Source organism: Balaenoptera acutorostrata, chromosome 4 (assembly GCF_949987535.1).
Source record: "Balaenoptera acutorostrata chromosome 4, mBalAcu1.1, whole genome shotgun sequence".
Lineage (NCBI taxonomy): Eukaryota > Metazoa > Chordata > Mammalia > Artiodactyla > Balaenopteridae > Balaenoptera > Balaenoptera acutorostrata.
In genome coordinates, this window is record NC_080067.1 from 61,085,132 (window position 1) to 61,112,890 (window position 27,759).

Here is a 27,759-nt window from a genome sequence, read left to right on the forward strand (position 1 = left end):
AGTAAAAAAGGTCAATACCCATATCATAAAATTTATTTTTTAAAAAGAACACTTTTGTAGTCACTACCACAACAAGCCACATTTATTCACTATGCTTTCTCTCTTTCTTACACACACACACACACACACCCACCCTTTGGAAACACTTCATTATATACTTACTGAACCATCTGATGCACTGGCTCCAACCTTGTCTCCTGCTGCATTCCAACAAACTTCAAAAATTCCACCTGTTCCCCTATAGCTGTGAACTAGAGCACCTGTCTAAAATGAGAAGCGGAATCTTAAAAATAATATATTATTATATATGTCCAAATACTGAGGTAAAAATATTATATGGCTTTATTTCTAGCAATCCAATGTAGGATTTAGCTTCAACTTCAAAATAAACAAGTTCTGAAATACCAGAAACATAAAATGATGATCCTTTCACAAACAGACAGCACTAGTCTGCTCTCAACAGATCATACACACACACACACACACACACACACACACACACGGCTTCTCCAGTATTGATAACCATTCTTAGCTAAGGTATCTTTGGTCTCTTTGACCCTAGAAGTGCCCCTAAGCTAGGAGAATTATAAAAGAAGCTAAAAGAGCATATGTACATTATTATTGAAAGATGTTTTTAAGTTAAAAGAAAACAAAGTACAACCAGGAACACTACCAATTTCATCATCAATTTAGCCGACTCATAAATATAACTCAATTATTTTATTCCTTCCGCAATGGAAACCAAAATCATTCAGCTGCCATTCAATAACTGAAACTTAGTACAAAAATGTATTCTCTTAGGAAACCAGTTATTAAACAGGGCAAAGGTCAGAGGTTCTGCTGTGAGAAATGAAAAATAATGAAAAATATGCTTCCAGTGTTCTGTCCTGACAAACCAGAAAAGTATCTCTCAGCTTCACGGTGAACTAAAAAACTCAAACTGGAAGTAGCAGAACTACCTAAACACAACATGGCACCAAGACAAGCTTCTGAGACAGCTAGCCCTAAGCTAATCACTAAGCTAGAAGATCACAATGGGAAGTCTCAACTGTTCTTCCCCTCCTACCTAAAATTTCTCACAATTTAAGAGATTAATGAAAAAGCACAGAGTACAGGAGGCCTTAAGTATCTACAGTTAATTAGAAGAGAATGGAGTGGCGCCAACGAGATCTAAGATAGGCTGTTGTATAGAGTGTAAAATCTACAGGATTGTCAACTTTGGGGTTAAAAACCGACACTGTCTTTCAATAGTACTCACCAATTTCTAAGCTTGAATCAGGCTATAATTGAACCGAAACAGCATGGTCAACAAGCCAGAGCTAATCACATTAACAAAAGCCAAAGGACCCTCAGCATCTACTCAAACCTGTGTTCTGACCAGACTGTAACAATTTAACTGTCAAATGCTTAGGTAACATATCATCCAAGTAATGAAAGAAAAAACTAGATGTACATATTGACAAAAAGACAATTACTTTCTCCTGCACTGAAAACTCATAAGATGCATTTTGCTATTTTCAAACTTAAAAGAAAAAAAGTAAAATGACATTTTGATACACAATAGTGATACAACAAAACAGTATGGTTACTCAAATGCCCTTAGAAGTCTAGCAGTATCTTCCCTTAGAACTCTACAGTTCTATACCCAAATTTTATTTTAAATTAATTTACTCAAAATGGAGTAAATGAGTGATGGAAAATGTATACAACCAGCAGATTATCTATAAAGCCTCTGCTATTCAATCAAAACAGAAAGATTGGGAATTCCCTGATGGCCCAGTGGTTAGGACTCCATGCTTCCACTGCAGGGGGCACGGGTTCAATCCCTGGTTGGGGAACTAAGATCCTGCAAGCCGGGAAGTAATTAGAAGTAATGAGAGAGCTCAGCAGGTTTGATGGAGTCAACATCAACATGCCAAAATTCATAATGTTCCAAACATGAGCAACCACCAGTAAGTAAAAGGACTATTATTTTTTAAAACATGCTATACACAGTAACAATAAAATCCATAAGGCATCTCAGAATACATTTTGTAAAAAAGAAGATCTTTATGAAGAAATTATAAAACTCTACTGAAGGAAAAAAAAAAAGACTTAATGAGGGGGAATAACAAAGTTACAGTCATTAAAATTAAACTAACAATGCAGGTACATACAAATGTATCAATCAATGGAATACAAGAGAATCTATGAACAAACCATACAAGAACATAGTATATGAAAGAAGTGACATTCTGAAACAGTGAAGGGACAGTAAATAGTGCCAAGAAAACTGGTGATCCATAAAGAAAGACAGAATTAGAACTATACCTCACACCATATATAAAAACCAATTCTAAGGGAGTATAATATAAATGAAAAAATAAAACAGTGGGAGTATAAAATGAAAGAATCATAATGCTTTACAAAAAACCTCAAGAAGAATGAAAGAGAAACCGATAAAAATAGTTATCTGTAGAGGATCAAGAAAAAAATGGGAGCAAAACTTCTCAGTGTATACCTTTTCATAATGGGGGGAGGGTGTTGGAGACCATTTGAATGTATAACTTAATCAAAAATAATATGGGAAAATGATGATTTATGCAAAATAGGCTGACCAACTATGGTGGTCAGCAACACAAAGAGAAACAACCCACAATAACTTATTGTGCTTATAATACAAGCAGCAAAGATCTGATTTTTGAACAGGGGGTGGGGCAGGGAGAGCCATGTGACTGATATTAAAGAAAAAATATTTGGCATGTAAAAACTAAAACACTGAAAAGATTAAAATAATTAAAGCAACAAAACCGTTTTCTCCATTTTTAAGAAAGGATCTCTGTAGCATTGTCCCTAAAAAGGTGGTACATAGTTTTAAGTTCGTTTCTGATAAATTATGTGTTCAATCATAAAACCTTGTCCTTTAACACATTTTTTTAACTGCTCATATATACCTTCTCCAAAGACAATTCTTTAAGAAAATAAAGAAATGGTATCATTTATCTAAATAAATGCATCTTAAACTCTCACATTTCATGTCTGCAAAACTGTTGGAAAAAATAAAACAGAGACTCTAAATTTTGGTCCGTATTATGAAAATCTCACTTCAGCTGGTTTCGATCTTTACTTAGCTGTAAATTCCCCCAAAAAAGTGCTCATATAAAAACGAAGAACTGAATTAATGACACAAAATGACAACCAAAACTAAAAAAAATTGTTTAGACAAATGCTTCTTACTAATATAAGAATACTTGACTGTTTAACTTGGACATACCTGTGTGTTCCAGATGTGCACACATTTGTCAAAAGAACCACTCGCCAGATACCTGCCATCAGGACTGAAAGCTACACTGTACACAGGCTCTTGGTGTTTTGTCAGAGTATGGATGCAAATTCCTCGGTCTACATCCCACAATCTAACAGTAGAATCAAAGGATGCACTGACAAGGGAGAAAAAAAAGATTTTATAAGTAATGAAATACTCTCAGCCCCACCCCCAATCTACAATATTCAGCCATTCCTAACAGCTAGCCACGGAGTCCTCATGAGAAGCAGACTGTGCTGTTAGGAAGAAAGTGTTCTGGAAACAAAGCTAATCGGAGAAATGGCAGCTTCATTAAGGGCATCTCCAAGTCTGTAAACTGGAAAACATAAATGAGCTAATTCACTGTATTCCTTTACTCTTTAAATAACTCCTTTATACTGACCCACAGTTTTGAAATGCTACATTAAATGTTTTAGACTTATTTTTTTTAAATGCTGAAAACACTTTATTGCATTATGCCTCAATTACTTGGGTTTTAATCAATATTTGATATTATCAGTAAATTATTTGATATCTACAGATACAAACATCCATTATGACCAAAAATAATAATAAAACTCTATGTCTAAAGGTTCCCATTAAAAAAAAATATTCCTTGTAGGATACATTCCCATTTCATGGAATTTTTCCTAATTTTCTGTCATATTTATAAGAGGTTTTCTTTGTAAAAGACTCATAAAGGAAAAGCAAAACAGAAATGTTACCTTGCTAACATGAGGTTGGCATTTGGATTATTTGTCCCTGGCCCTGTTGGACTCCACTTGATAGTATAAATTTCTTTATTATGTGCTTGCAAATCATGGACACAGTTGTCTTGTTTCATACTCCATATCTAAGCAAAAAGGAAAAATGTATGTAATTATTTTTCCATACAAAGGGTACTTTTATAATATTATCTTGCCAGTCCAAAATGTAGCAGTGTAACCAGAACAATAATTATAGAGATCAAGAGAATATATACAAATAAAGTGTAGAATATATTTAATATTTATCTTTTTCTAAAAAATTTTTTTCAATTAATCTATTTATTTATTTATTTATTTATTTATTTATTTTTGGCTGTGTTGGGTCTTCGTTTCTGTGCGAGGGCTTTCTCTAGTTGCGGCAAGCGGGGGCCACTCTTCATCGCAGTGCGCGGGCCTCTCACTATCGTGGCCTCTCTTGTTGCGGAGCACAGGCTCCAGGCGTGCAGGCTCAGTAGTTGTGGCTCACAGGCCTAGTTGCTCCGCGGCATGTGGGATCTTCCCAGACCAGGGCTCGAACCCGTGTCCCCTGCATTAGCAGGCAGATTCTCAACCACTGCGCCACCAGGGAAGCCCAATATTTATCTTTTAAAAATGACAAATTAGCTTCAAGTCCTTTCTAAATATTCACTATTGTGAGGCTTCAGGATTCAATTAACTGTAGTTCTAAGATTACTTTTGATAGCTTCAGATGGTACAAACTTCAACATTCAGTAAGTTCCTCAGTTAATGATCCTACAATGTTTAAGGCATTAGTTTTTATGCTGTCCTTTAAAATAAAAGATCTACATTATAAATTCCTCTTAGAATTTAGAATCAGGAACTATTTTGCAATCAGGAAGAGAAAATAGATAAGCAACATACAGATAAATATAATATGATTCATGTTGACACCAAAGCATAGGCAATGAAAGCAAAAAAAAAAAAAAAAAAAGCAAGTGGTACTACATACAATTAAAAAGTTTCTGCACAGCAAAGGAAACAATCAATAAAGTAAAAAGGCAAACTACGGAATGGGAGAAAATACTGCAAACCATATATCCAATAAGGAGTTAATTTCCAAAATATGTAAGGAAATCCTACAACTCTACAGCAAAAAACCCAATAACCCAATTTAAAAATGGACAAAGGACTTGAATAGACATTTCTCCAAAGAAGATACACAAATGGCCAATAGGTGGTGTATGAAGAGATGCCCAATGTCACTGATCATCAGGGAAATGAAAATCAAAACTATGAGATACCACTTCCCAACTGTTAGGATGGCTATTAAAATTTTTAAAAATGTTGTCAAGGTTGTGGAGAAATTGGAAACCTTGTAAACTGTTGATAAATGAATGCAAAATGGTGTAGCCACTATGAAAAATAGTATGGAGGTGCTCCCCCAAATTTTAACAACTACCACTATATATGATCCAGCAATTCCACTTCTGGGTATTTATCAAAAAAAAAATCGAAATCAGGATCTTGAAGAGGCATCTGTATGCCCCTGTTCACTGCAGCATTATTCGTAAAAGCCAAGATACGGAAACATCCTAAGTGCCCATCAATGGATGAATGGATGAAAAAAATGCATATATATACAATGGAGTATTATTCAGCCTTAACATATGGGGAAATCCTGCAATACGTGACAACATGGATAAATTTTAAGGACGAATGTTGCATGATTCCATTTACATGATGTATCTAAGAGTCAAACTCATAAAAGCAAAGAAAAGAATAGTGGGGATAAACAGCAAGGTCCTATAGTATAGCACAGGAAACTGTATTCAGTATCCTATAATAAACAATAAAGGACAGAAACTAACACACCATTCATTGTAAAGCAATTATACTCCAATAAAGATGTTAAAAAAATAAAAAATAAATTATTGGTGTAAAAAAGAAAAAACATAATGGAAAAGAAAAAAAAAAGAATGGTGGTTGCCAAAGGTGGTGGGGTCGCAGGGAGGGGCTGCTAATGAACAAGCATAAAATCTCAGCTCTAGAGATCTGCCTCACTGCCTTGTGCTTACGGACCGTAACACTGTTCTGTACACTTAAAAATTTGTTAAGAGTAGATGTCATGTCAAGTATTCTTCCCATATAAAATTCAGAAATTGTAAATGATTCACCACATACAAGAAACCGTGAAAAGTAACAAAGCAGTAAAGTTAAAATGGTGAGTAGAGAATACGCCTTTCTAGAGTTGAAAACATGCCTATGTATACAGGTTAAAAAATAATTCATATTATTTTTGAGCAAAAATTAAGAGAAATCTACACCAACAGTATTTCTAACAAAATCATTCAGTAAAGACATGGGGGGAAACCTTGCCAAATACAAACACACATACACCAAACCCAAGTACTGACAAAGAAACAAAAATTAGCTGTGCTTCACACTTCTGCAATGAAACTAATGAGATAATGAAGCAATAACATCATGTTTTTGTATCCTAGGTATATATAACTCCACGTAAATAAATCCAAAAGGTATGTTTCCAAAATGTATTGATATCTCATGTGAGCTTTCGATAGCACTGATAACACTGACCGCTCCCATCCATCACCCCCCTTGAAATACTCTTCTCTCTCCACACCATCTCCACTGAGGTCATTCCAATTTCCTTTTGGAGTCTCATTCCTCTTGCGCTGCTAAATGCTAGAGTTTCTTAAGACTTTTTTAAGCTTTCCTCTTCTTTTACTCTGTACATTTCCACCTACACAGTTTTGTCCATGCCCATGGCTTTGAATGACTACCCACCTATTGAGAATTCCCAACTTTTTTATGTCAGGCTTAGAATTGTTCTCTGAGCATCAGACCGACCTGGCACCTCCACTTGCATGACTCAAAGGCACTGTCCAAGCTGGACATAATCTTCTCACTCATCTGCTGTTCCTTGTTCTCAAAATATGGCTTCAGTAGACATTATCCATCCTTCTAGCTTCTGCTTTAAAATTCTATGACCTTTTATTATTCTCAGAACTAAAAAAAGCTCTCTAACACTTTCTAATTTAAACTTCTCTCTCTAGCTGCAACTCAGTCCCTGACAGTAGGCTCTCTATAGCCACCGGCCTTCTTTCATTTCCTCGTATGTGCCATACTCTGTTCCAGGAGAAGTTTTTCATTTTATAAGCATAATGCATGTGCACGCAAAATAATCTCACAAACAAGAGCGTGAAGAACAGCATTTTTACCAGCAACGTTTACAAAGGAGTCCAGGCTTGAAAAAAATATCTAACTAAAAACAGCAGGTATTTAAGGAAAAAAACCACCAGGTTATTACCAAGGTTACATTTAGTCTGTTCATGGGAAGAGGAAAAGCAGTTTTCCTTCATGATTATCCTATCTATAAGGGTCATCACGTCTGCAGTCACTGGCACTGTAAAGTCAAAGATAAATTATTTTCATACAGTTAACATGGTGAAGCATAGGGTGCAAGCTTCATTAATTTTGAAGATTAGTATTATGTTGTTCTTTGTCTCAAAATGCCTTTCTTCTTTAATTTTGGTATGTCATATGCGTAGGTGCTAGGTGTTAGTTTTTGCTTTTAGTTATGCAACAAGAAAAACATAAATTCATATTGAGATGTGAATACTGACATGCCAACTATACTCACTCACCAATTAAGCTATATATCTACTATATATCAGTTTCCCAGAAAGGGTGATATATACTCACACCACAACAAAATCCAATTAACACAATTCTCAGAATTTCAGTCAAATCCATGAATCCTACAAAGATCTTTGCTATCTATGAGTCAGATCCTTACATGTGCAAATAACCTTTAATTGTACTAATATATGACTCCCTAATGGTGAAGACAATTTATAATAGTACAAACCTCAGTATCATAATTCCCAACTATAATAGAGACATTCTAAACAATCTTAAAACAGCCAGAGCAGCCACACTGTGTAACTCCTCAACCCCATTTCTCCCCACTATCTGAATTACCTTTAAAGTCATGTCATCAGAACAGGATGCCAGGAGATTGCCAGTTGGGTCCCATTTGATAGCATTTACTTCATTCTAAAAATAACAGTGAACATTCACATTTTCATTTCATAGACTTGGTTGTTCTTTGGGTATTAAACATGCATACTTCAAAACCACTCTGAAACATTACTTATTCATCATAATCACTTTAAAGGAGGGAAAAAAAGGTTTCTCACCGTGTGTCCCTGGAATGTTTTAATAGGTCTGTCTTGTCCTAACTTACAGACATGAATGCACATATCTGTACTACAAGAAGCAAAGGTGTTGTTGCTCTGCCAATCAACATCCAATGCTGGCGCTGAAAAGAAAAACAGGCAAGGTTTGCATTCATTCCACATGTACTGAAATCTAGGAGCTTTAGTTTTAAACCATGGTTAGACATTAAGTATGCAAACAGGAACTTAAAATATTTTACTTTATACTTTTTATGGTATTAATAGAATTTTTAAAATTACGGTACTTAAATATTACAAATATTAATACATTTCAGTTTGGTTGTCTCCATGTGAGACACAGCCTAATAGAAAGTACACTGGCCTGGTCACCAGGAGATGAGGGTTCCTGAGAGCTTGCCCTGTAAATTACTAGCACTGGATTCTTGGTTCCTCATTTGCAAAATGATAAAATTAAATGTAATGCTACACTTCCTTTTGTTTCTGAAATTCTGTGAGTGTTCAATGGATAAGAAGCCTTGTTTTACTACTCCCTAACTAGTGGGCCCTAAGCAAGTCACCTCTCATGCTATTTTTCTCTTCTAAAAAAAATGGGGGGACTTCCCTGGTGGCGCAGTGGTTAAGAATCTGCCTGCCAATGCAGGGGACAGGGGTTCGATCCCGTCTGGGAAGATCCCACATGCCGTGGAGCAACTAAGCCCGTGAGCCACAACTACTGAGCCCGTGCGCCTAGAGCCTGTGTTCCGCAACAAGAGAAGCCACCGCAATGAGAAGCCTGCGCACCATATCAAAGAGTAGCCCCCGCTCGCCACAACTAGAAAAAAAAAAGCCTGCGTGCAGCAATGAAGACCCAACACAGCCATAAATAATAAATAAATAAATAAATTTATAAAAATCAAAAAAATTAAAAATAATTTTAAAATGGGGATAAAACCTTTAAGCTTAGTACCCAAGGATATTGTGAAAATCAAGTTGGATTATATGTATGGAAAATACTTTGTAAATTACAAGTTAGACAAATGTTAACACTGAATAAGTATCATTTCCACTGTCTACTCAACTGATAAATGGAATATTGCATGATTTGCAAATACATTTTTCTTCTAAGTGATTCTTGTCAAATACTTCTTAAAATCTACATCACTGAATTTAAAACCTCAGAGGCCCAAAAGCTGGCTGGCATTTAATACTTATTTTAGCTCTGATATGATTAAAGATTCTTTCCTTTCATTCTCCCCTGGTGCAAAGTGCAAAGCCTCTCTATAATTAGCAACACAGATTAAGGTAATGTAGCAAGTAACTGGGTTAAGCAATAGGAGCATATCAAAAACACTGGATTTAGAGTAGGCAGTAGGTAGTTGGGGGGAAAGATGAGATTCAAAAACCAAGCACCCTTGGCTCAAGATGAGGAAAACCCTGAGGTGCAACAAACACTCCAGAGCCCTGCCTGGATCAGGTTGAGCCTGGACCTTCTTCACCAGCAACTGCTCCCTTTCTCGGCTCCTTCCCTCTTTCCTATCCTGCTTCTGGGAGAATCCCAACTAAATCAGTCAGTGAACAAAAACACAGGCCCACTGTGATCAGCACTATGTTTGACTTGCTGCTGTTTGTGTGCATCACAACTTCTTAGAGCAACGTAGACGACCATCCTATTCATCTGTCAGCTTATCTTCAGTCCATTCCTCACCACGCTTTGCCCTGCTATGCTCTACACGCAGGGGGCTGACTCTTGCAAATTACATATCCCAGGCCTCTGTGCCTGCAGGTTTCCACATGGGCTCATTCAGTGGAAGATACTGTCGAGAGTCCAAGGTCAGGAGAAAGAAGGTAGACAGGCAATTTCTGTGGTCCTCTCTCTTTCAGACTGGGTCTTTGGCAGTGACTATGATTGCTCCACAGTACCTATTCTTGGCAGGCAGCCTCTCCTTTGAGGTTCCCATCCCCACTGGGTAGATGGATCCTATCTTCTCCTCTACAGTCTTAGGTTTACTGCAGTTGTTAAACTCAGTTACTTCATCCTCCTCTATTTTTCACTCTTCCAGTACTTCTGCAACTGTTTCCTTGTATTATGCTCCCTTTCTTGGATTACTTGGTTTAGATTTTGTTTTTGTGCCTTGGAATTGGATTCAGTGACAACACCTTCATTTTCACAGTAAATATTACTTAACACATTACTGACCAGGGGGATTTTTGTAGAAACTAACGCCTGTGGCTGTAATACATCTCTGGTCAAAAATGCATTAAGATATAATTTAAAAAAGACTATTTTAACAAAATGTTCCTTTGGTAAATACTTTGTTATAGTGTTAAGAAGTTGGGGGGGGGGGGAAAGGCCTGAAAATCTAACTAATTTAAAGGACAATTAAAAGTATAACAAAATGCTACGAAGAAAGCCAAGTATCTGTCATGCTCCACCAGGGTGTTAATTTGGTAGAGAGTCATCTGCAAAATGTTAAATAGGAGGCTGAGAAAATTTGAAACAGCATTCAAACAAATACACCAATAGGTTCAGAACAAAACACAAACAAACTGTATAAGCAGGTAAAGCTAAGTGGAGGAAGCTGGGGAATGGTGCCATGAGTTACATGATTAATACTTGTGTGATACGCCTGGCTCGTGAGATACAATGATAGCAGATTGGTATGATCTAAGAACCCACACCTCCTTACTTTATACTTATTCCTAAAATTTAAAAATGAGGTATCACCTCACGCCGGTTAGAATGGGCATCATCAGAAAATCTACAAACAACAAATGCTGGAGAGGGTGTGGAGAAAAGAGAGCCTTCTTGCACTGTTGGTGGGAATGTAAACTGATACAGCCACTATGGAGAACAGTATGGAGGTTCCTTAAAAAACGAAAAATAGAATTACCATATGACCCAGTAATCCCACTACTGGGCATATACCCAGAGAAAACCACAATTCAAAAAGACACATGCACCCCAATGTTCACTGCAGCACTATTTACAATAGCCAGGACATGGAAGCAACCTAAATGCCCATCGACAGACAAATGGATAAAGAAGATGTGGTAAATATATACAATGGAATATTACTCAGCCATAAAAAGGAATGAAATCGGGTCATTTGTAGATACGTGGATGGACCTAGATACTGTCATACAGAGTGAAGTAAGTCAGAAACAGAAAAACAAATATCATATTTAATGCATATATGTGGAATCTAGAAAAATGGTACAAATGAACCGGTTTGCAAGGCAGAAATAGAGACGCAGATGTAGAGACCAAACGTATGGATACCAAGGGGGGAAAGCGCAGGGGGGCGGGGGTGTGGGGGTGGTGGTGTGATGAATTGGGAGATTGGGATTGACATGTATACACTACTATGTATAAAATAAATAATAAGAACCTGCTGTATAAAAAAATAAAATAAAATTCAAAAAATAAATAAAAATGAGTCTAGGTAACACAAGTTCTTTAGGATAAAAACACATCTTTAGGGCTTCCCTGGTGGCGCAGTGGTTGAGAATCTGCCTGCTAATGCAGGAGACACGGGTTCGAGCCCTGGTCTGGGAAGATCCCACATGCCACGGAGCGGCTGGGCCCGTGAGCCACAACTACTGAGCCTGCGCGTCTGGAGCCTGTGCCCCGCAACGGGAGGGGCCGCGATAGTGAAAGGCCCGCGCACCGCGATGAAGAGCGGTCCCCGCACCGCGATGAAGAGTGGCCCCCACTTGCCGCAACTAGAGAAAGCCCTCGCACGAACCGAAGACCCAACACAGCCAAAAATAAATAAATAAATAAATAAATAAAGTAGCTATAAAAAAAATTAAAAAAAAAAAAAAAAAAAAAAAAACACATCTTTAACATAAAATGTATTTTTATGTAGGTAATATGTGAGAGGTGTGTTTACTATTACTAGTCTCATTTTACACATGATGAAAGAGGCTAAGAAAAGTTAATTTGCCTAGGGTTACACAATCTTTTGAATTCCTGGAGCTGGAATTCCCTGGCGGTTCAGTGGTTAGGACTCCGTGCTTCCACTGCAAGGGGCACGGTTCAATCCCTGACTGGGGAACAAGGATCCCACAAGCCGTGTAGTACAGACAAAAAAAAAAAAAAAAAATTCCTGGAGCTAAGATTCAATTTCTGCGTCCTCCAATTCTGATTTATTTTTTGGTTAACCCATGCATCCTTCACAATTTAGAAAGGTAACAAACCTATGAGGGAAGGGAAAAAAGGCATTTAATATTCATTTGCTTTTTTTTTTTTTAAAAGCTTCATTGAGATATAATTCATATACCATAAATTTCATCCATTTAAAGTGTGCAATTCAATGGTTTTTTGTATATTACATTAATAATTTTAAAATATTGTGGTCATACATAACATAAAATTTGTCATTTAATTAACTGTACAATTCAGTTGTATCAATTACATTCACAATGTTGTACAGTCATCACCACTATTTTCAAAAGTTCTTCATCACCCCAAACAGAAACTCTGTAACCATTAAGCAGTAACTCTCCATTTCCCCCTCCTCCCAGCCTCTGTAACCTTGAATCTTTACGTTCGTCTCTATGAATTTGCCTATTCTAGACATTTCATACTCTTGAAATATCTAGAATCATACTCCAGAATGATTCTAGATTCTACTCATGTAGAATCATACTCTTTGTCCTTTGATGTCTGGTTTATTTCACTTAGCATAACATGTACAAATTCTCTGGTATTGTAGCATGTATCAGAACTTCATTCCTTTTTATGGCTGAATAATAATCCATTGTATATAGAGACCCATTCTGTTTTTCCACTCATCTGCTAATGGACAGTGGGTTGTTCCTACCCTTTGGCTACTGTGAAAAATGCTGCTATGAACATTGACGGACATGAATTCGTTCAAGTCCCTGCCTTCAATTCAATTACCTAGGAGCAGAATTGCTGGGTCATATGGTAACTCTATTTAGCTTTTTGAGGAACTGTCGTACTGTTTTCCACAACGACTGTACTATTTTACATACCTACTAGCAAAGTACAAGGATTCTAATTTCTCCGCATCATCGTGAACACTGTTATGTTTTATAGCCATCCTAATGAATATGAAGTGGTTTAACTCATCTATAATCATGATTTATGCTTTATGTAAGAGTGTATATGGACAAAAATACAGTACAGGAATTAAAATATGGTAATTTAAAAAGCATGGTAGACTTCCATTCCTGATCAAGATGGAGTAACAGGGACCAAATTTACCTCCTGCCCAAAACAACCAAAAAAATTACAAAATACATGAAATAATAGTTCAGAACTCTGGGCACCAGGCAATAAAGGACCGCAGTTCCAGAGAGAAGGGAAATCAACCAACAATGTGCCTCTATAACTGCTCAAACATATGATCTGGAAAAATGTCCAGATCTTGGCACAGGGAAGAGGAATCTCCCTAGGAAGAGATTAATGAAATTCCTGAGCGGAAGAGATAAAGCTCAAAACCTGGAGAACTGAAGGCAGCTAGAATTCACAGTACTAGAAAGGACAGAGCTATGCAGACAGAGAAAGAATTCTGAAGACCTGCAGTGGGCCCTATTCACACAATTAGCTGAGTACTAATCAGCAAAAGTATCTGACGATACTAGCTGAGACCTGGGAAAGAACCACTCAAAAGAATTAGAAGAAACAATGCCTGATACTCAAGACTGGGAAAACCTTCTGATTCATGGAATACTGGTTAGAGTACATCTAGGTTCTTGTCTCAGTACCAGGAAATAAATAGCCCTACGCCGAGCACTGTTTCACTGCCATTTAACGAATTTTATAAGCATGGCCCAAAAGGATCAAACCATTTCCAAGTAATCTAACTATGTCCCAGAATAAATTCACAAATACTTATAAGAATACAGAAATATCCAGAAACCAACGACATAAAATTCAAAATGCCTCACTTCCAATCAAAAGTAACAAGGCATGCAAAGATGCAGGAAAATATGACCAAAACGAAGAGAAAAATCATATCATAAAAACTGACCTAGACATTAAAGCACTTGCAACTATATATGATTTGTTCAAATACTTAAGTAGCAACATGGAAGATGTAAAAAAAGACCTAAATGAAACTTCTAGAGATTAAAACTGAAACATGTGAGATAAAAAACGTACTGGATGGAATAAACTGTAGATTAGATGTTGCAGAAGAAAAGATGTGTGAACTTGAAAACAGCAGATTATGCAAAAAAAAAAGACTGAATAAAAAAATGAACAGCACATCAGTGTATTATGGGACATCAAGCAGACTAATAAACATAATCAGAATTTCAAGTTAAAAAAAAATGTGGGGAGGAGGTAGAATATTTTTTAAAGAATAATGGTCAAAAAATTTTCAAATTTAAAGAAAACTATGAACAAAGAAATCCAAGAAGCTCCAAGGACAAAAAACATAAAGAAAACTAAACCAAGGCACAACATATGCAAATTGCACAAAATCAGTTATAAGGAGAAAAATCTTAAAAGCAGCCAGAGAAAACAAGACAAGAATAATAAGGATAAAAATGGTAGCAAGTTCAAATTGAAAATAGTAGTAAATAAGAAGAGGACAGAGCAACATTTTCTTTAAAGTACTGAAAGAAAAAAACCCTGTCAACCCCAGAATTCTGTACCCAACAAAAATATCTTCCAGTAATGAAGGTGAAATGAAGACTTAATACCTACAAAAAGAATTCATCAACATGAGATTTACACTATAAGGAATGTTAAAGCAGTTCAGGCAGGAAATAAATGATGCCAGATGAAACTACGTATCTGTGCAAAGGAATGAAGAGTTGGAAATGGTAACTATGGGTAAAAAATTTTATTATTTAATCCCTTTAAAATATCACTTGAAGGTAGATGTTGGTAAGTTAAAGATGTGTACTATAAACCCCAAGGCAACCATTATGATAAAAGATTTACAGTTAATAACCCACCAAAGGAGGAAAAATGTAATCATACAAATATTCAATTAATCCAAATGGAAGCGGAAAAATAGCAAAAGAAGATGAGATAAATAGAAATATGATTAATTTAAATGCAATTATCAATAATCACATTAAATGTAAATAGCCTAAATATTGCCATTAAAAGGCAGATGTTGATATTGAATGAACAAGCAATATATGATGCCTACATAAAATATACATCAAATATAACAAAATTAATAGATAAGTAAAAGCATGGAGAAATATATACCATGCCAACACTAACCAAAAGAAAACTGGAGGGGCTACATTAATATGAGACAAAGTAGATTTCAGAGCACAAAAAATAAAATGGAAAAAAAAAAAGAGGGTCGCTAACAAAATGATAAAGGGGTCAATTCAACATGAGGTTGTAACATTCCTAAATGTTCATGCCCCTAATAACATTGTTTCAAAACACATAAAGTAAAAATCGACAGAGCTTCAAAGAAAATAGAAATTATTGTATTTTCTAATTACTGTTGATGATTTCAATACCCCTCTCTCAGTAACAGATGGTATAAGTAGACAGAATAATCAGTAAAGGCCATAAAAGATTTGAAGATTATCAAACAACTTGACCTAAATGACATTTATGAGAACAATGGAATTAAATTAGAAAGCAATATTACAAAGATCTTTAAAATTTTTCCAAATACTCAGAAATTAACACACTTCTAAATAACCCATGGGTCAAAGAAGGAATCAAAATTACTCCAGAAAGTATTTTGAACTGAATGAAAACACATTTGAAAAATTGTGAGATGTCACTAAGTAGTAGTTAGAAGTAATTTATAGCACTAAATATCCCCATTAGAAAAGCAGAAAGGTCTCAAATCAGTGACCCCAACTTCTACATCAAGCAAAAAGAAAAAGAGCATATTAGATTGATACTGAAAGCACAATACATAAAATAACAAATTAATAAATTAAGGAATTCATCAACATTAATAATATCTGATCTTTGAGGCACACTGTCAAAACAATGCAGAGACAATCCACAGACTATGAGACAATATTTGTAAATACTTGATAAGACTTGTATCCCGAATATATAAAGAGTTCACAAGACTCAATAATAAGAAAACAACAAAGTTAAATTAAAAATCCAAAGATTTGAACAGATACTTCACCAAAGGAGACATACAGATGGTAAATTAAACCATGACAAGATGCTCAACATCATTAGTCATTAGGAAATGAAAATGAAAACCACAGTGAGGAACCACTACACGCTCATTAGGGTGGCTACAATTAAAAAGACTGACCACATACCAAGTGCTGGCAAGGAAATGGAGGGACTGGAATACCCACTGCTGTTGGGAATGTAAACCAGTTTGGAAAACATAAACGTTGGAAAACAGTTGGGCAGTTTATTAACAAGTTAAACACAGACCTACCATATATCTAGCCATAGCTTTCCTAGGTCTTTACACAGAGAAATGAAAACACAAGTTCATAAAAAGATAAGCACATGAATGTTGATAGCAGTTTTATTTGTAATAGCTAAAACCTGGAAACAACTCAAATTTGCTTCAACAGGTAAGTGGATAAACAAACTGGTATATCAACATAATAGAATACTACTCATAAATCAAAAGAAATGCAAAATAATTATGCAGAGTAAAAGAAACCAGACACAAAAAGAATACATACTGTGTGATTCTATTTATATAATGTAAACTAGTTTCTGGTGACAGAAAGACTATCAGTGGCTACCTGGGGAAGGGGAAGGGAATGATTTCAAAGGGGTAGGAGGAAACTTCTGAAGCTAACAGATGTACTGTCTTGAGTGTGGTGATGGTTTCAGTGGTGTGTGTGTGTGTGTGTGTGTGTGTGTATATATATATATACATGTCAAAATATATACACTGTGCAATGTAAATATGTATAGATGATCTTACACCAATTATACCTCAATAAAGCCGTTTAAAAAACCAAAAAAGCATGACAGGAAAGAATACCATGGGTAGAAAGGTTATTTATTTGTAAAATGACTTCAACACCATCTACCTCATTGGGCTGTAGCCAAGACTAAACGGGATCGTGTATACAAAGAGCATCATCTCCAGCACAAAGGTGGTACACATTATATAGCAGCTAGTAACAGTGCCACACACACACTTATTTCAATTTTCCATCACTCCTAGGATGTAGGAGAAACTTTAGGCAGAACAGCCAGAGGGCTAAGAGAATTCCGTCTGGGAGAGGACTAGAAGCAAAGGTGAAACGGCATTAAAACAGGTAAACAAAAACTGACGTGTCAATGCTCATTAATGTGGCAAGCGTTAATCAAGCTGAAATGTTTAACATAATACTTGCAAAATTATGTTACTCAGATACTACTGAAAAATCATTTTTGTACCTTATTTGGCTTGTTTAATCACACTAGATAGAGAAATACAAAAAAGCAAAATGTGAGAAGCTGTATATTTCAATTTTAATGGTAACACTGTGCCATTGGCTGTGTGTAAAAAGTACGTTACCAAAGACTTGAAAATAACCAGAGTTACTTAAGTCAGCCTCCAATGCAAAACTCTACCCAACCACAATATAATCTTGCAAAATGCAATTAAAACAGGCAGTACTAAAACTACTGTTCTAATAGTTATTAGGCATCTTGTTCCAGTTCAACATCAGGTCCTGTCCTCAGGAACCTCCGTGAAAGTAGGCACAAAAGTTCTAGGCTGCACAAGAGTGTAGGTACTAAAATCCAGGTGTCTCTACACATCAGGATGTATGCCTTGTTGCATGGCCGTGTATCATGAAGAAAGAAGCACACTATTTTGGGGTTTTTATCATATTTATCTGGTTTAAGTATCAAATTATTTCTTAAAAGAGAAAAACATCTAAAGCACCAAAGTTCCAACACTACCAGGAAAGCCTAATAATTGTTATTTTAGGTAAGCAGGTGGACTGATTTAGATACATAAATCCAAAATGAAAAATGACAATATCTAAACTTGTAGGAGTTTATGCAGTATTTTCATATATATGTCTTATGCTCTTAACAAACGGCATTATTTTTATCCCTCATTTACAGACAGAGAAAGTAAGGCTCAGAAAGGTTCAATGACTTGCTCAATCTTTTTTTTTTTTTTTAATTTTTTTTTTTAATGATATTCTTGTCTGCTTACATTCTTTTTATGTATGTATGTATGTATGTATGTATGTATGTATGTATGTATGGCTGTGTTGGGTCTTCGTTTCTGTGCGAGGGCTTTCTCCAGTTGCGGCAAGCGGGGGCCACCCCTCATCGCGGTGCGCGGGCCTCTCACCATCGCGGCCTCTCGTTGCCGCGCACAGGCTCCAGACGCGCAGGCTCAGCAATCGTGGCTCACGGGCCGAGTTGCTCCGCGGCATGTGGGATCCTCCCAGACCAGGGCTCGAACCCGCGTTCTCTGCATTGGCAGGCAGATTCTCAACCACTGCGCCACCAGGGAAGCCTGACTTGCTCAATCTTAAAGCTTGTTTAGTGGGGTGGAATCGACATTCACACCTAGACCTCCTGACTCAAAAATCTATGTTCTTACCATTAAATATAACCAACTCTAATTGCACCAGGCTGCAAATGCTTTTTTATGGTACATTTCACAGAAAACGTTTGATGATCCTCTGACAATTAACTATCTGAAAGTCAAAGAACATCGACTCCTCAAAGGACTAGTAACAAGACCAATATTGGATATTTCAAGATTTTAGATGAATTATATGCTATTAAAAGTTTAATTAGAAAAATAGAAGAAAGCTCTAATTCTCATGTAAATTGTGAAGATTTACCTGAATGAAAAGGAAATTGTTGTTTGGCTTCACCAGTATGTGCATCCCAAATAATTGTAGTCTGAGATAGAAAAGAAAAATATACTGCTAAGAAGCTAGAAAGAGTTTATCATAGATGCATAAATTAGATGCCTAATTATATTAAAGCAATATGAAATGTCAGAGTGCATTTAATTTAATTTTTTAACATTTACCTTTAGTACAACGAGGCTATATTCCACTTCGGGGGAAGGGGAGGGGAGGGATGACTATTAAGCAGTTTAATTTTTCCCTGGTGACTTTTTATCAGTCAACTTACTTCAAATAACAATTACTGTTGTCTAGAAAGTACCAGACATTATATTAGATTGCTTAAGAAGTTCCATTGCAATAGTGTATTTAATGTAAGATTTTTATAGCTGCTTAGCTATAAGGAGGCAAATTTTTGGTTAATAAAGTAATCAGTTAACTCCCAACATTAAGATTTTTAACACTCACATTTACCTATAAAGGCAGCTTGAATTCTGACAGTAAGTAAAATAATGTCTTTTATATTACATCAAAGTATGACATATAAATCTGAATAGATATATTCACAATTCCTTTAATACCCTCCCATCACTAATTTTATAACTTTGGGGTCATAAAATATTGTAGACTGGCAGTAACTATTAATAGGGCGCTTCCCTCCCATTCCTGGCCTCCTTCATTTTTCTTCCTTTTTTTTCTACTTCCCTTTTTGACAATACACAGTTAACTGAGTGTGTACTTTCCTGTATTAAAATAATCTTAAATCTGTATTCATTTTGGGAGGTGTGGTAAAGGAAGTAACTTAAGAAAATGAAGGAGAAAGAAGGCCATGATTTCAACCTATCCATATTTACCAGTCTTGTTAGGTGAAAAGAGCTGGAAAGACCCGGCATTTCTTACATTTTCAATTAAACATTAGGAGTTCAGCTAACAGACTGGCTCTAAGATTTCCCATGAAATCTCTCCAGAGCCATACTCACTGATGAGATTAACTAGAAACTGTAGAAGGGAGGCAAAAAGTATAGGATGTATGACATTCATTATGGCTCAAATTCCCAAAAAATGAGGAGTGGTCACACAGATAAAGAATAAAGGGCATCTGAATAAGCAGATTCAGGAATGAGCTGACAGAAAATCTAAGAAAGCATTACTATTCCTATCATAAATTTATACACGAATTTCCCAAATATGAATGTTTTCTTCTTTATGTGATTAGCAGAGAAAAACATTACTTTCAATTATACTCTTTAACAAATTAAACTTTACAGAAGTTAAATATTCTTTTTACCTTGTCTACTCCAGCACTTAGGATGAAATTTCCTTTCTTATTCCATTTTAATGCAAATATAGGGCCTTTATGCTGCCCCAAGGTGCTAGCAAGGTTACCTAATATTCAAAAGGAAAAACATTAAAATTACTTTAAGCTTTATAACTTAGATCAACAATAACAACAAATGAAAAAAAAAAAAAAAGCTTCATTTACCATCTTTAGTCCATATTCTGGCAAACCCATCGTAGGAACCAGTTGCTAGAAGTGTACCTTCACTCTGTCAGAGAAACACATTTCTTTCAATTATATAATCCAGAAAGGGCGTTTAATTTTTATTAAAATATACTATGTTTAAATCCTAAGTACAGCAGATCCGTGACATTCTCTGCTTCAAAATCTTCAGCTTTGTCTATTTGGAAGTGCCACAAAAGGCCTACAATACACCCTTCATTGCTGTGAAGCTAGTATTTTGGCAGCATTCAGTCAGTGTGCAAGCCTCATACCCAAATCTCAAGAATGGCAGGAACTGCTCTGGAGCAGAATCAACATCACTCTTATGTATGCTAAGGTCTACTGCATTCTCATAGATGCACATGACTAAAGATGGGGGTGGGGTGGTGGACTGGGAAGGACATCAAAATCATAATCTTATGATGATTTTATAAAAGTAAAAAGCAAAATCTTCCAAAATATTTCATTACAATTAGAAGTTTTTATATGATCCTCCCTCTAAATCTTTTACTGTCTAAACTGTGTGTGTGTGTGTGTGTGTGTGTGTATATGTATGTTCCAAACAATATTGTTGTTTCAGATGATCAGATTCTTAAGTATCACTAAATGTTTCTTTCCTTTGTTAATTCTTTCCCAATATGAAATCCTTACCAATAAAAATAGCAACACAAGAAAAACAGCCAGAAAAGAGTGTAGGCTGACTTTACAGTTAATGAAGTGAGTACCAACTGTCAGGAACTACTCTACTATGAGAATAAATCCATACCATTTTCTCTAACCTTATATTCCTCTACTGTGCCTTGAATAATGGTACAACAGAAGGACTTGATAAGATCTAACTTATTCTATGGAAATGCAAGTTACAGGGTACATTACACAGACTACTGCTGGGATGATTAAACACTACTGGAGAGACAGAATGAAATCCTGCCTTACTCAGTACTTTTTGGTAGGGCACTGAAAACAAGATCACCTTTTTCAGACCTCTCAAGCCATCTAGCTGTACAGGTAAGTGACAAACAAATGCTGGTTCTAGGGGTTGTAGACTCAGTTTTGCTAGGATTTGGAAATCCCCTCTAGCTCTATCTCAGGAAGAGGGAGCAATGTCGAAGCCAACAGCAAAAGCTTATTTCCAGACTCTGCACAATGGAAAGTTTCCTTTAAACTAATGGTCCCCAAATGTTTTATATCATGGACCGCTAAGGTAGGAAAAGAATACTTTGAAGATCAGATATCTCACAGGCTTTTGCTTTAATCATGGAAATGAGCCATTAATCAACAGTAACATTTTCCCCTTTGAGCAGAAGATTTAAGTTCATAGTGAATAATAAATCTTTGAAAAGTCCACACTTTTAAAAACTTGCAGTTCAGAACCACCAAGCTCAACAAACCATTTGTTAACCATCCTTTTCAGTGTAAACTACAAATTTCATCAAATTAACACGGTCTCTGAGCCAAACAGCTTAAGAAGGCTATAACGCCTTTGACCTACGATACAGTAAGGTCCCATATTAAGAAGATAATTCTTAGTTCTGACCCTACAATCAAATAATACTGAAATGTGCTAAACCTCTTTTCATTTTTAGAATTCTCAACTTTATAGGAGGGGAAGGATAAATACATTGCTGGAATTTAGAACTAAGAACACTAAAAAACCTTACCTATGAGTTCTGGAAAAATTTCACAGAAACTGAGTTTAGCCAGCGTAATCATTTTTAAAGATAGATCTCATTTCCTGGAATGAGATCTGTAAGATTCTTTGGAAAGCCCCACAAAAAGTTGTTAAACAGAGGTCAGAGAAAGAAAGGATGTCCACTTGCTAAGGAAAGGACAGCTGACCCCTAAAATTCTTGGTAACACTGATATAGTCTAAGAGGCTTCTTAGAACTGGGGGGGGGGTAGGTGGTGCAGTGGGGGGTTGTTAAAAAATGGATGCAAAGTTATAAGGAAGAAAAAAGGCAACATGGAATAAAGGAAAAGGTATAGAAACTTTAAAAATGCTAATTTTCCACAAAGTAATCATGGGAATGGAAACAAACAAAGCTGTTAATCATGTATTTGAAACTGAAAGGGTGAAGCTTTATCAATAATAAAAACAAACTTCCTGGTAAGTCAGAGTAGTCAAAGATGTTGAATCATATATAGAATCAGAGAATTATAAGATTCCTACAGCTAGGATAAAGCTTGTAATATAGACAAATGGTTCCTAAAAGGCAGCTGGCGATGAAGCTTTCATCAGTTCACAGCAAAATGAGAAAACAAGAATGTTTTTATTATATAGATTTCTCTTATACCCCCAACAAAGGACTTAGTAGTTAAGAACTCAGTATGTGCCTGTTATTGATTTTCATCTATTACTTCATTTACATAGGACCATTACACTTCTACTTTACATGTGACGAAAATGAAGTACAGAGGGACCCACCACCAGTTATACAAAGGTTCTACAGCTAGATAAACTGAGGAGCTGGAAGATGAACCTTGGTCTGAGTGCTCAAGGGCCAGTCTTTGTTTTTTAACACATTTGGGGGTGGGGACTTGTAGTCTGTTGTTCTTATTAGTGAAATCCAAAAATATCTGAACAAACTGACATAGCCTGCGATTAGTCTGAGGCTCAGAGAGGTTAAGTAGATTAGTAACTACGTCCATCATGGCCAGTACAGTGATACTCACATTCCAATCTAGAGATGTCACATCCTTGTTGCTTGGGACATCTTGCCCTCCTTCTCGTATACAATGTCTAAGTACTAGCTGTGTGGAGCCACTAGTGCTATTTTCACTAAGATTCCATATTCTTGCTGTTGAGTCTCCGGACCTATAAAGTATGCAACATATTTTAAATCCTCATGATATTCTCAAGTATTCCAGAATCAAGGCAACAAATTTACATTCTATATATTAATAAGGCAAATAAAAACTAGACTATCAGGGATGGATTTCCATTTCCAGTGTTTTTCTCAGTCTCCATTTTGGGGGGGCCCCCCAAACACTCCTGAGGTAGTAACTTTTAAGATTAAAACTTCTAAGATTACTGTATGAAGAAATAAAGGTTTACAGAGGCAAAATGACCACAAACAAGCAACAACAAAAACCTGAAAATGTACGTAATGTATCTATAAAATATGCAATATTTCAGTAAGATACTTTTAGAAATCCATTTTAGTTTCACTTTGAGAAACGTACCCTGATGCCAAGAGATCACTAACGGGGTTCCAGGCACAGATGAAAACTTCAGATTCATGGCCCCGTAACACAACTGCTTTATTAGGAGGGATTTCAACATCCCCATCCACTTCCATCATATCAGTATGATTATCTGCATCATGAGAAATAAATGGAAAATTCCAGTTAGGTAATATTACAACATACTGGAGAAAAAAAAAGAATTCTTAACTAGCAAATATCTCCTTCATATTATAGTGTAACTTCTTTTCCTCCACTATGTCAGGTAAGGGTGAAAATGACTACACAGTATTTTTATCACATGAAAAATAAATTCCTATCTTTAGTGAAGCATGAACATACTTTTTTCAAATAGAGATGTGCATCTAAGTTTGTGTTCAGAGATGGGGTTCGCAGGGAGCGGGAATAGAGGAAGACTGAAAGGAGGTTAGACCCAAACATAGCTACAAGGAGAAAATGTTCTGAATTAAGTATAATCCATGCCAACACTGCTCTGAGTTTCTGCCAGTAGGGGTTGCTGGTATCATTCATATAACATCACGGTTGCCTTTATATCTCCATGTCAAAGCTTCATTGTTTTTGTTAATGACTAGTGTTACAGATTATATTTAGAAATGAAATGCAGATATGAAATTCACTTAACAATAGAAAAATGGTTTCTAAATATTTTAAAAAGAAAATAAAATCCATGAAAGTAAATCTAGCTTTATGGAGCTTTAGGCATTAGAAATTTGAATTGTGTGATACAATTTAGGGGAACAAGTTGCAAAAATGAAAGAGATAATGTTATTTCAGCTAAAATGAGGCATCCCCATAAAGCAAGTATTTTTTCTGCAAAGGAACTTAAAATTCTTCTCTCAGCTCACTTGCTATAGTATGTGCTCCATTCTCCTCCCCATTTGCCGTGTTTTCTCCATTTTTTGCAGAGCCTTGTTGGTTTGTTGCAGCTGCGGCAGCTGCAGCAGCTGCTGCTTGTTGCTGTGCAAGTTTATCTCTGTAAGCTTGTTGTCTTGTTTGTACTACATCAGGCATTACGGCATCTATCAGTGACAGAGACTCTATTGGTCGACCATCAAACAAGGTACCATCCTGGATTTGAAAAATTGTAAGAAGAAAAATCAAAGGTAACACATTTAATTTGTATTCATACAAGTCAACAGCAGAAATGGAAATCTTCATTCCAAGAAAAAATACTTTCAGATAATTTTCTGAATGCATGTAAGAAGGAAAGGAATCAGGAGGGAAGAAGGAACCTACAAGATGCACCGCAAACAGCTGCTTAAATCCTCCTCACAGAGTTCATATTGTTAAATGCTGCACAGATTAAAGCTGAAATTTTCAAAGGAATAAAAAACGTAGGCCTGTATGATAAAAAAGGCTTATTAATTATATTCCAAAGTTCTGTTAGTCAAAAGCAATATGGAATAGTTCATACAATGATAAGAGATTTGGTGCCACATTTTAGTAAGTATTCAATACTTCTTTAAAACTAAAAACTTTTAAAATAGCTTTGTTGAACTCAAAAATTTCTTGTGATTTGATGAAAATATTAAAACAGAAATATACATCAGATATTACGTTATACAAGCATCTCATTTTACTAATGTTGAAATATGAGCACCACAAGGTTAAAGACTTGCAGTTCCACAGCTAGTCAATGGCAGCTGGAGTCTGTTAACTGGTGCTATTGAGAGCACCATCAAAAGACCAACACTCCCACCATCGCCTGGTAACTTGTTATAAATGTAGATTCAAACCTACAGAATCAAAATCTCTGAAGGGCTCAGGCACCCCTGTTTTAACAAGTTCTCTGGGGGAGTCTTATGCACACAAACATTTGAGAAGTACCGCCGTAACTCACAGGCTAACGCTCTTCAATTTTATCAAGTTGCTATAATTTTCCAAAGCTCCTCTCACTGATATTCGGAAGTTCAAAATGAGTTCTTCAGCAAGCACAAGAAGAGACACAGATACAGAGCAAGTCAGAAATAGAAACAGTGCAGAATATTAGATAGGAATATGCACGTGTGAAGCCTGGCTCACTTAAGCTAGTGAACATGCACTATTGATAATCTACAGCGGTGTGTTGGGGTGCTCTGAGTTACAAAACACAGCACATCTTTCTCAACTGCCAATTGTAATGGAGTATTTGAGGAGTAGGAGAAAGTATTTAAACTTGTAAGTAACTTAAAAATATTAAAACCAATACAGCTACATTGTGGAGTTCCATATTAAATCTACAAAAAAATTTTCAGAAAAAATGAGACTTGATCTCTGGCCACTGGTACAAATTGTTTATCATCCTCTGCAATAAAGGATACTGTTGGGAGAGAAAGTGCTAAAAGACCATGAGGACACTTTTAATTTAGTATTAGTGGATTTTTCAGTTATAGAGATGAGGAAACGAAAAAATAATCAATTTAACAGACTATATAATTATAGTAATAAATAGTGATGTAGAAACCATGGATGCTTCAGTTTTTAAAATACCTGCAAAAGGAAAGGGGGATATGTTAACCTCTGAAATGAAAATAAGGTAAAAAAGCTCCACTTATCATAAATCCTGACCACATATGAAAATTTTCAGCTACACCAGGGTTTGCAAACTCTTTCTGTATAAGACTAGAGAGTAAATATTCTGGGCTTTGCAGACCATAAGGTCTCTGTCACAACCGCTCAATGCTGCCACTGTGGCACAAAAGCAGCCAGATACTATGAAAATGAAGGAGCATGGCTGTGTCCCAGGCAAACTTTACAGAAACGAGCAAGACAGGATTCGGCTCATGGGTCATAGTTGGCTGACGCATGAGTTAAACTGCCTATACCATACAGACCTAGGTAATAGTATCAAGAGTTGTCTTTAATTATAAACTTCCTTCCAAAATCAGTTATAACCAAATAACCTGAGAATTTCTAATTTCTCAATCAATTATGCTCTCAGTATGCCACAGCACAATTTTCTTATTTTAAAGAAAATTATTTCTTACTATATACTTATAAAAACCATGTAAAGAGAAGTAAGATAATGGCTCTTACAGTTGGGAGCCAACATGCCTTGGCTGTATGACCTGACCACCACATTAGGAGTAATGCCCTTCAATCTTGTTCACCTGGTGAAGCTGAAGTCAGAAAATGAATGAGTAAGCAAGATATCAGATACTGAAGGAAACATTTAGGAGTAAGAATCAGTATTTTAACTAAGTCTTCCTTACCTCATTAATACTAACTTCTGCCTCTACATACTGTAGACCTTTCTGGATGATAGAAATCAATGCAGCAGGCGGGACGAGGGCACCATTTATGTTAGACTGACTGATATGGCTTTCTATACCAAAGGTGAACGCTGAATGAGAAAATCCTGAAAGCAAAAGAAAAGGTATAACAATTTATTCTCCAAGTGGCAACATGCTATGTGATACAAATGAAAGACCTCTACAGTCTTTCAAAACCACATTCCACCCATCTGAAATCCCAGACTGTCAGCTAAGGTCAAATATGTTTTTAAACAAAAGAAGTATCGAAATCCAAACAAGTTAACCTTTATGTATTTTCCTTTTCACCTTAATTACATAATGGTGGCACATAATTTTCCTCAACAAATAGTATCAAACTTTAAAACTGGAAAAAGGCCTTTGTAGACCATGTGACTCAACTGCTTCACTCAAGATAATTTAGCCCAAGGTATACTGACATTTAATATTTCTGTAGTATGTTTAAATTTCTACATACAAATCATCACACACCTTATAAATTCAATATTTTGCAGGTTATTTTAAAAAACTACTTAGGAAATTAAAAGCAAGCTAATATAAGGAATGAAAACTGAAATTTAATAATGAAAAATAATTTGTATGCTTAAATTTCATTGTATGTATGATTAAATGTTTAAAAAAAATGTTACTAATTCTTTGCGACTTAGTAATAACCCATCTAAATGAAAGCTTTAGAAAATGAAGAGTTGGCAAGTGAAAATCCAACTTGATTGTCCAACAATTCTTTAATTTTAATTTGAAATACTTAAACCAAAACATTCACATAACAAAAATCTCTTTACATTGGCCTTGTTTTTTTTTTTTTTTTTTTTTTTACTAAAGTCAAGTCCAAATTCAAAAGTAAAATTCTAGTAAACTG

The 27,759-nt window shown here is 35.8% G+C and overlaps 1 protein-coding gene across 8 annotated transcripts in view; it reads right to left on the reverse strand.

Annotated features, from left to right (window-relative positions):
- TBL1XR1 (TBL1X/Y related 1) overlaps positions 1-27,759 on the reverse strand; it is a 177,616-nt gene that overhangs the window by 2,972 nt on the left and 146,885 nt on the right. For all 8 annotated transcript variants that reach the window (XM_057545056.1, XM_057545058.1, XM_057545057.1 and 5 more), the window contains 12 exons: positions 26,841-26,986; positions 24,495-24,717; positions 23,629-23,761; positions 23,119-23,260; positions 20,428-20,491; positions 20,233-20,330; positions 18,936-18,996; positions 8,211-8,332; positions 7,993-8,067; positions 4,009-4,136; positions 3,254-3,419; positions 163-264 (listed from right to left, as the gene is read on the reverse strand). In XM_057545056.1, the coding sequence (XP_057401039.1) occupies positions 163-264; positions 3,254-3,419; positions 4,009-4,136; positions 7,993-8,067; positions 8,211-8,332; positions 18,936-18,996; positions 20,233-20,330; positions 20,428-20,491; positions 23,119-23,260; positions 23,629-23,761; positions 24,495-24,717; positions 26,841-26,986 (1,460 nt within the window). The remainder of the gene's footprint in view (positions 1-162; positions 265-3,253; positions 3,420-4,008; positions 4,137-7,992; positions 8,068-8,210; positions 8,333-18,935; positions 18,997-20,232; positions 20,331-20,427; positions 20,492-23,118; positions 23,261-23,628; positions 23,762-24,494; positions 24,718-26,840; positions 26,987-27,759) is intronic.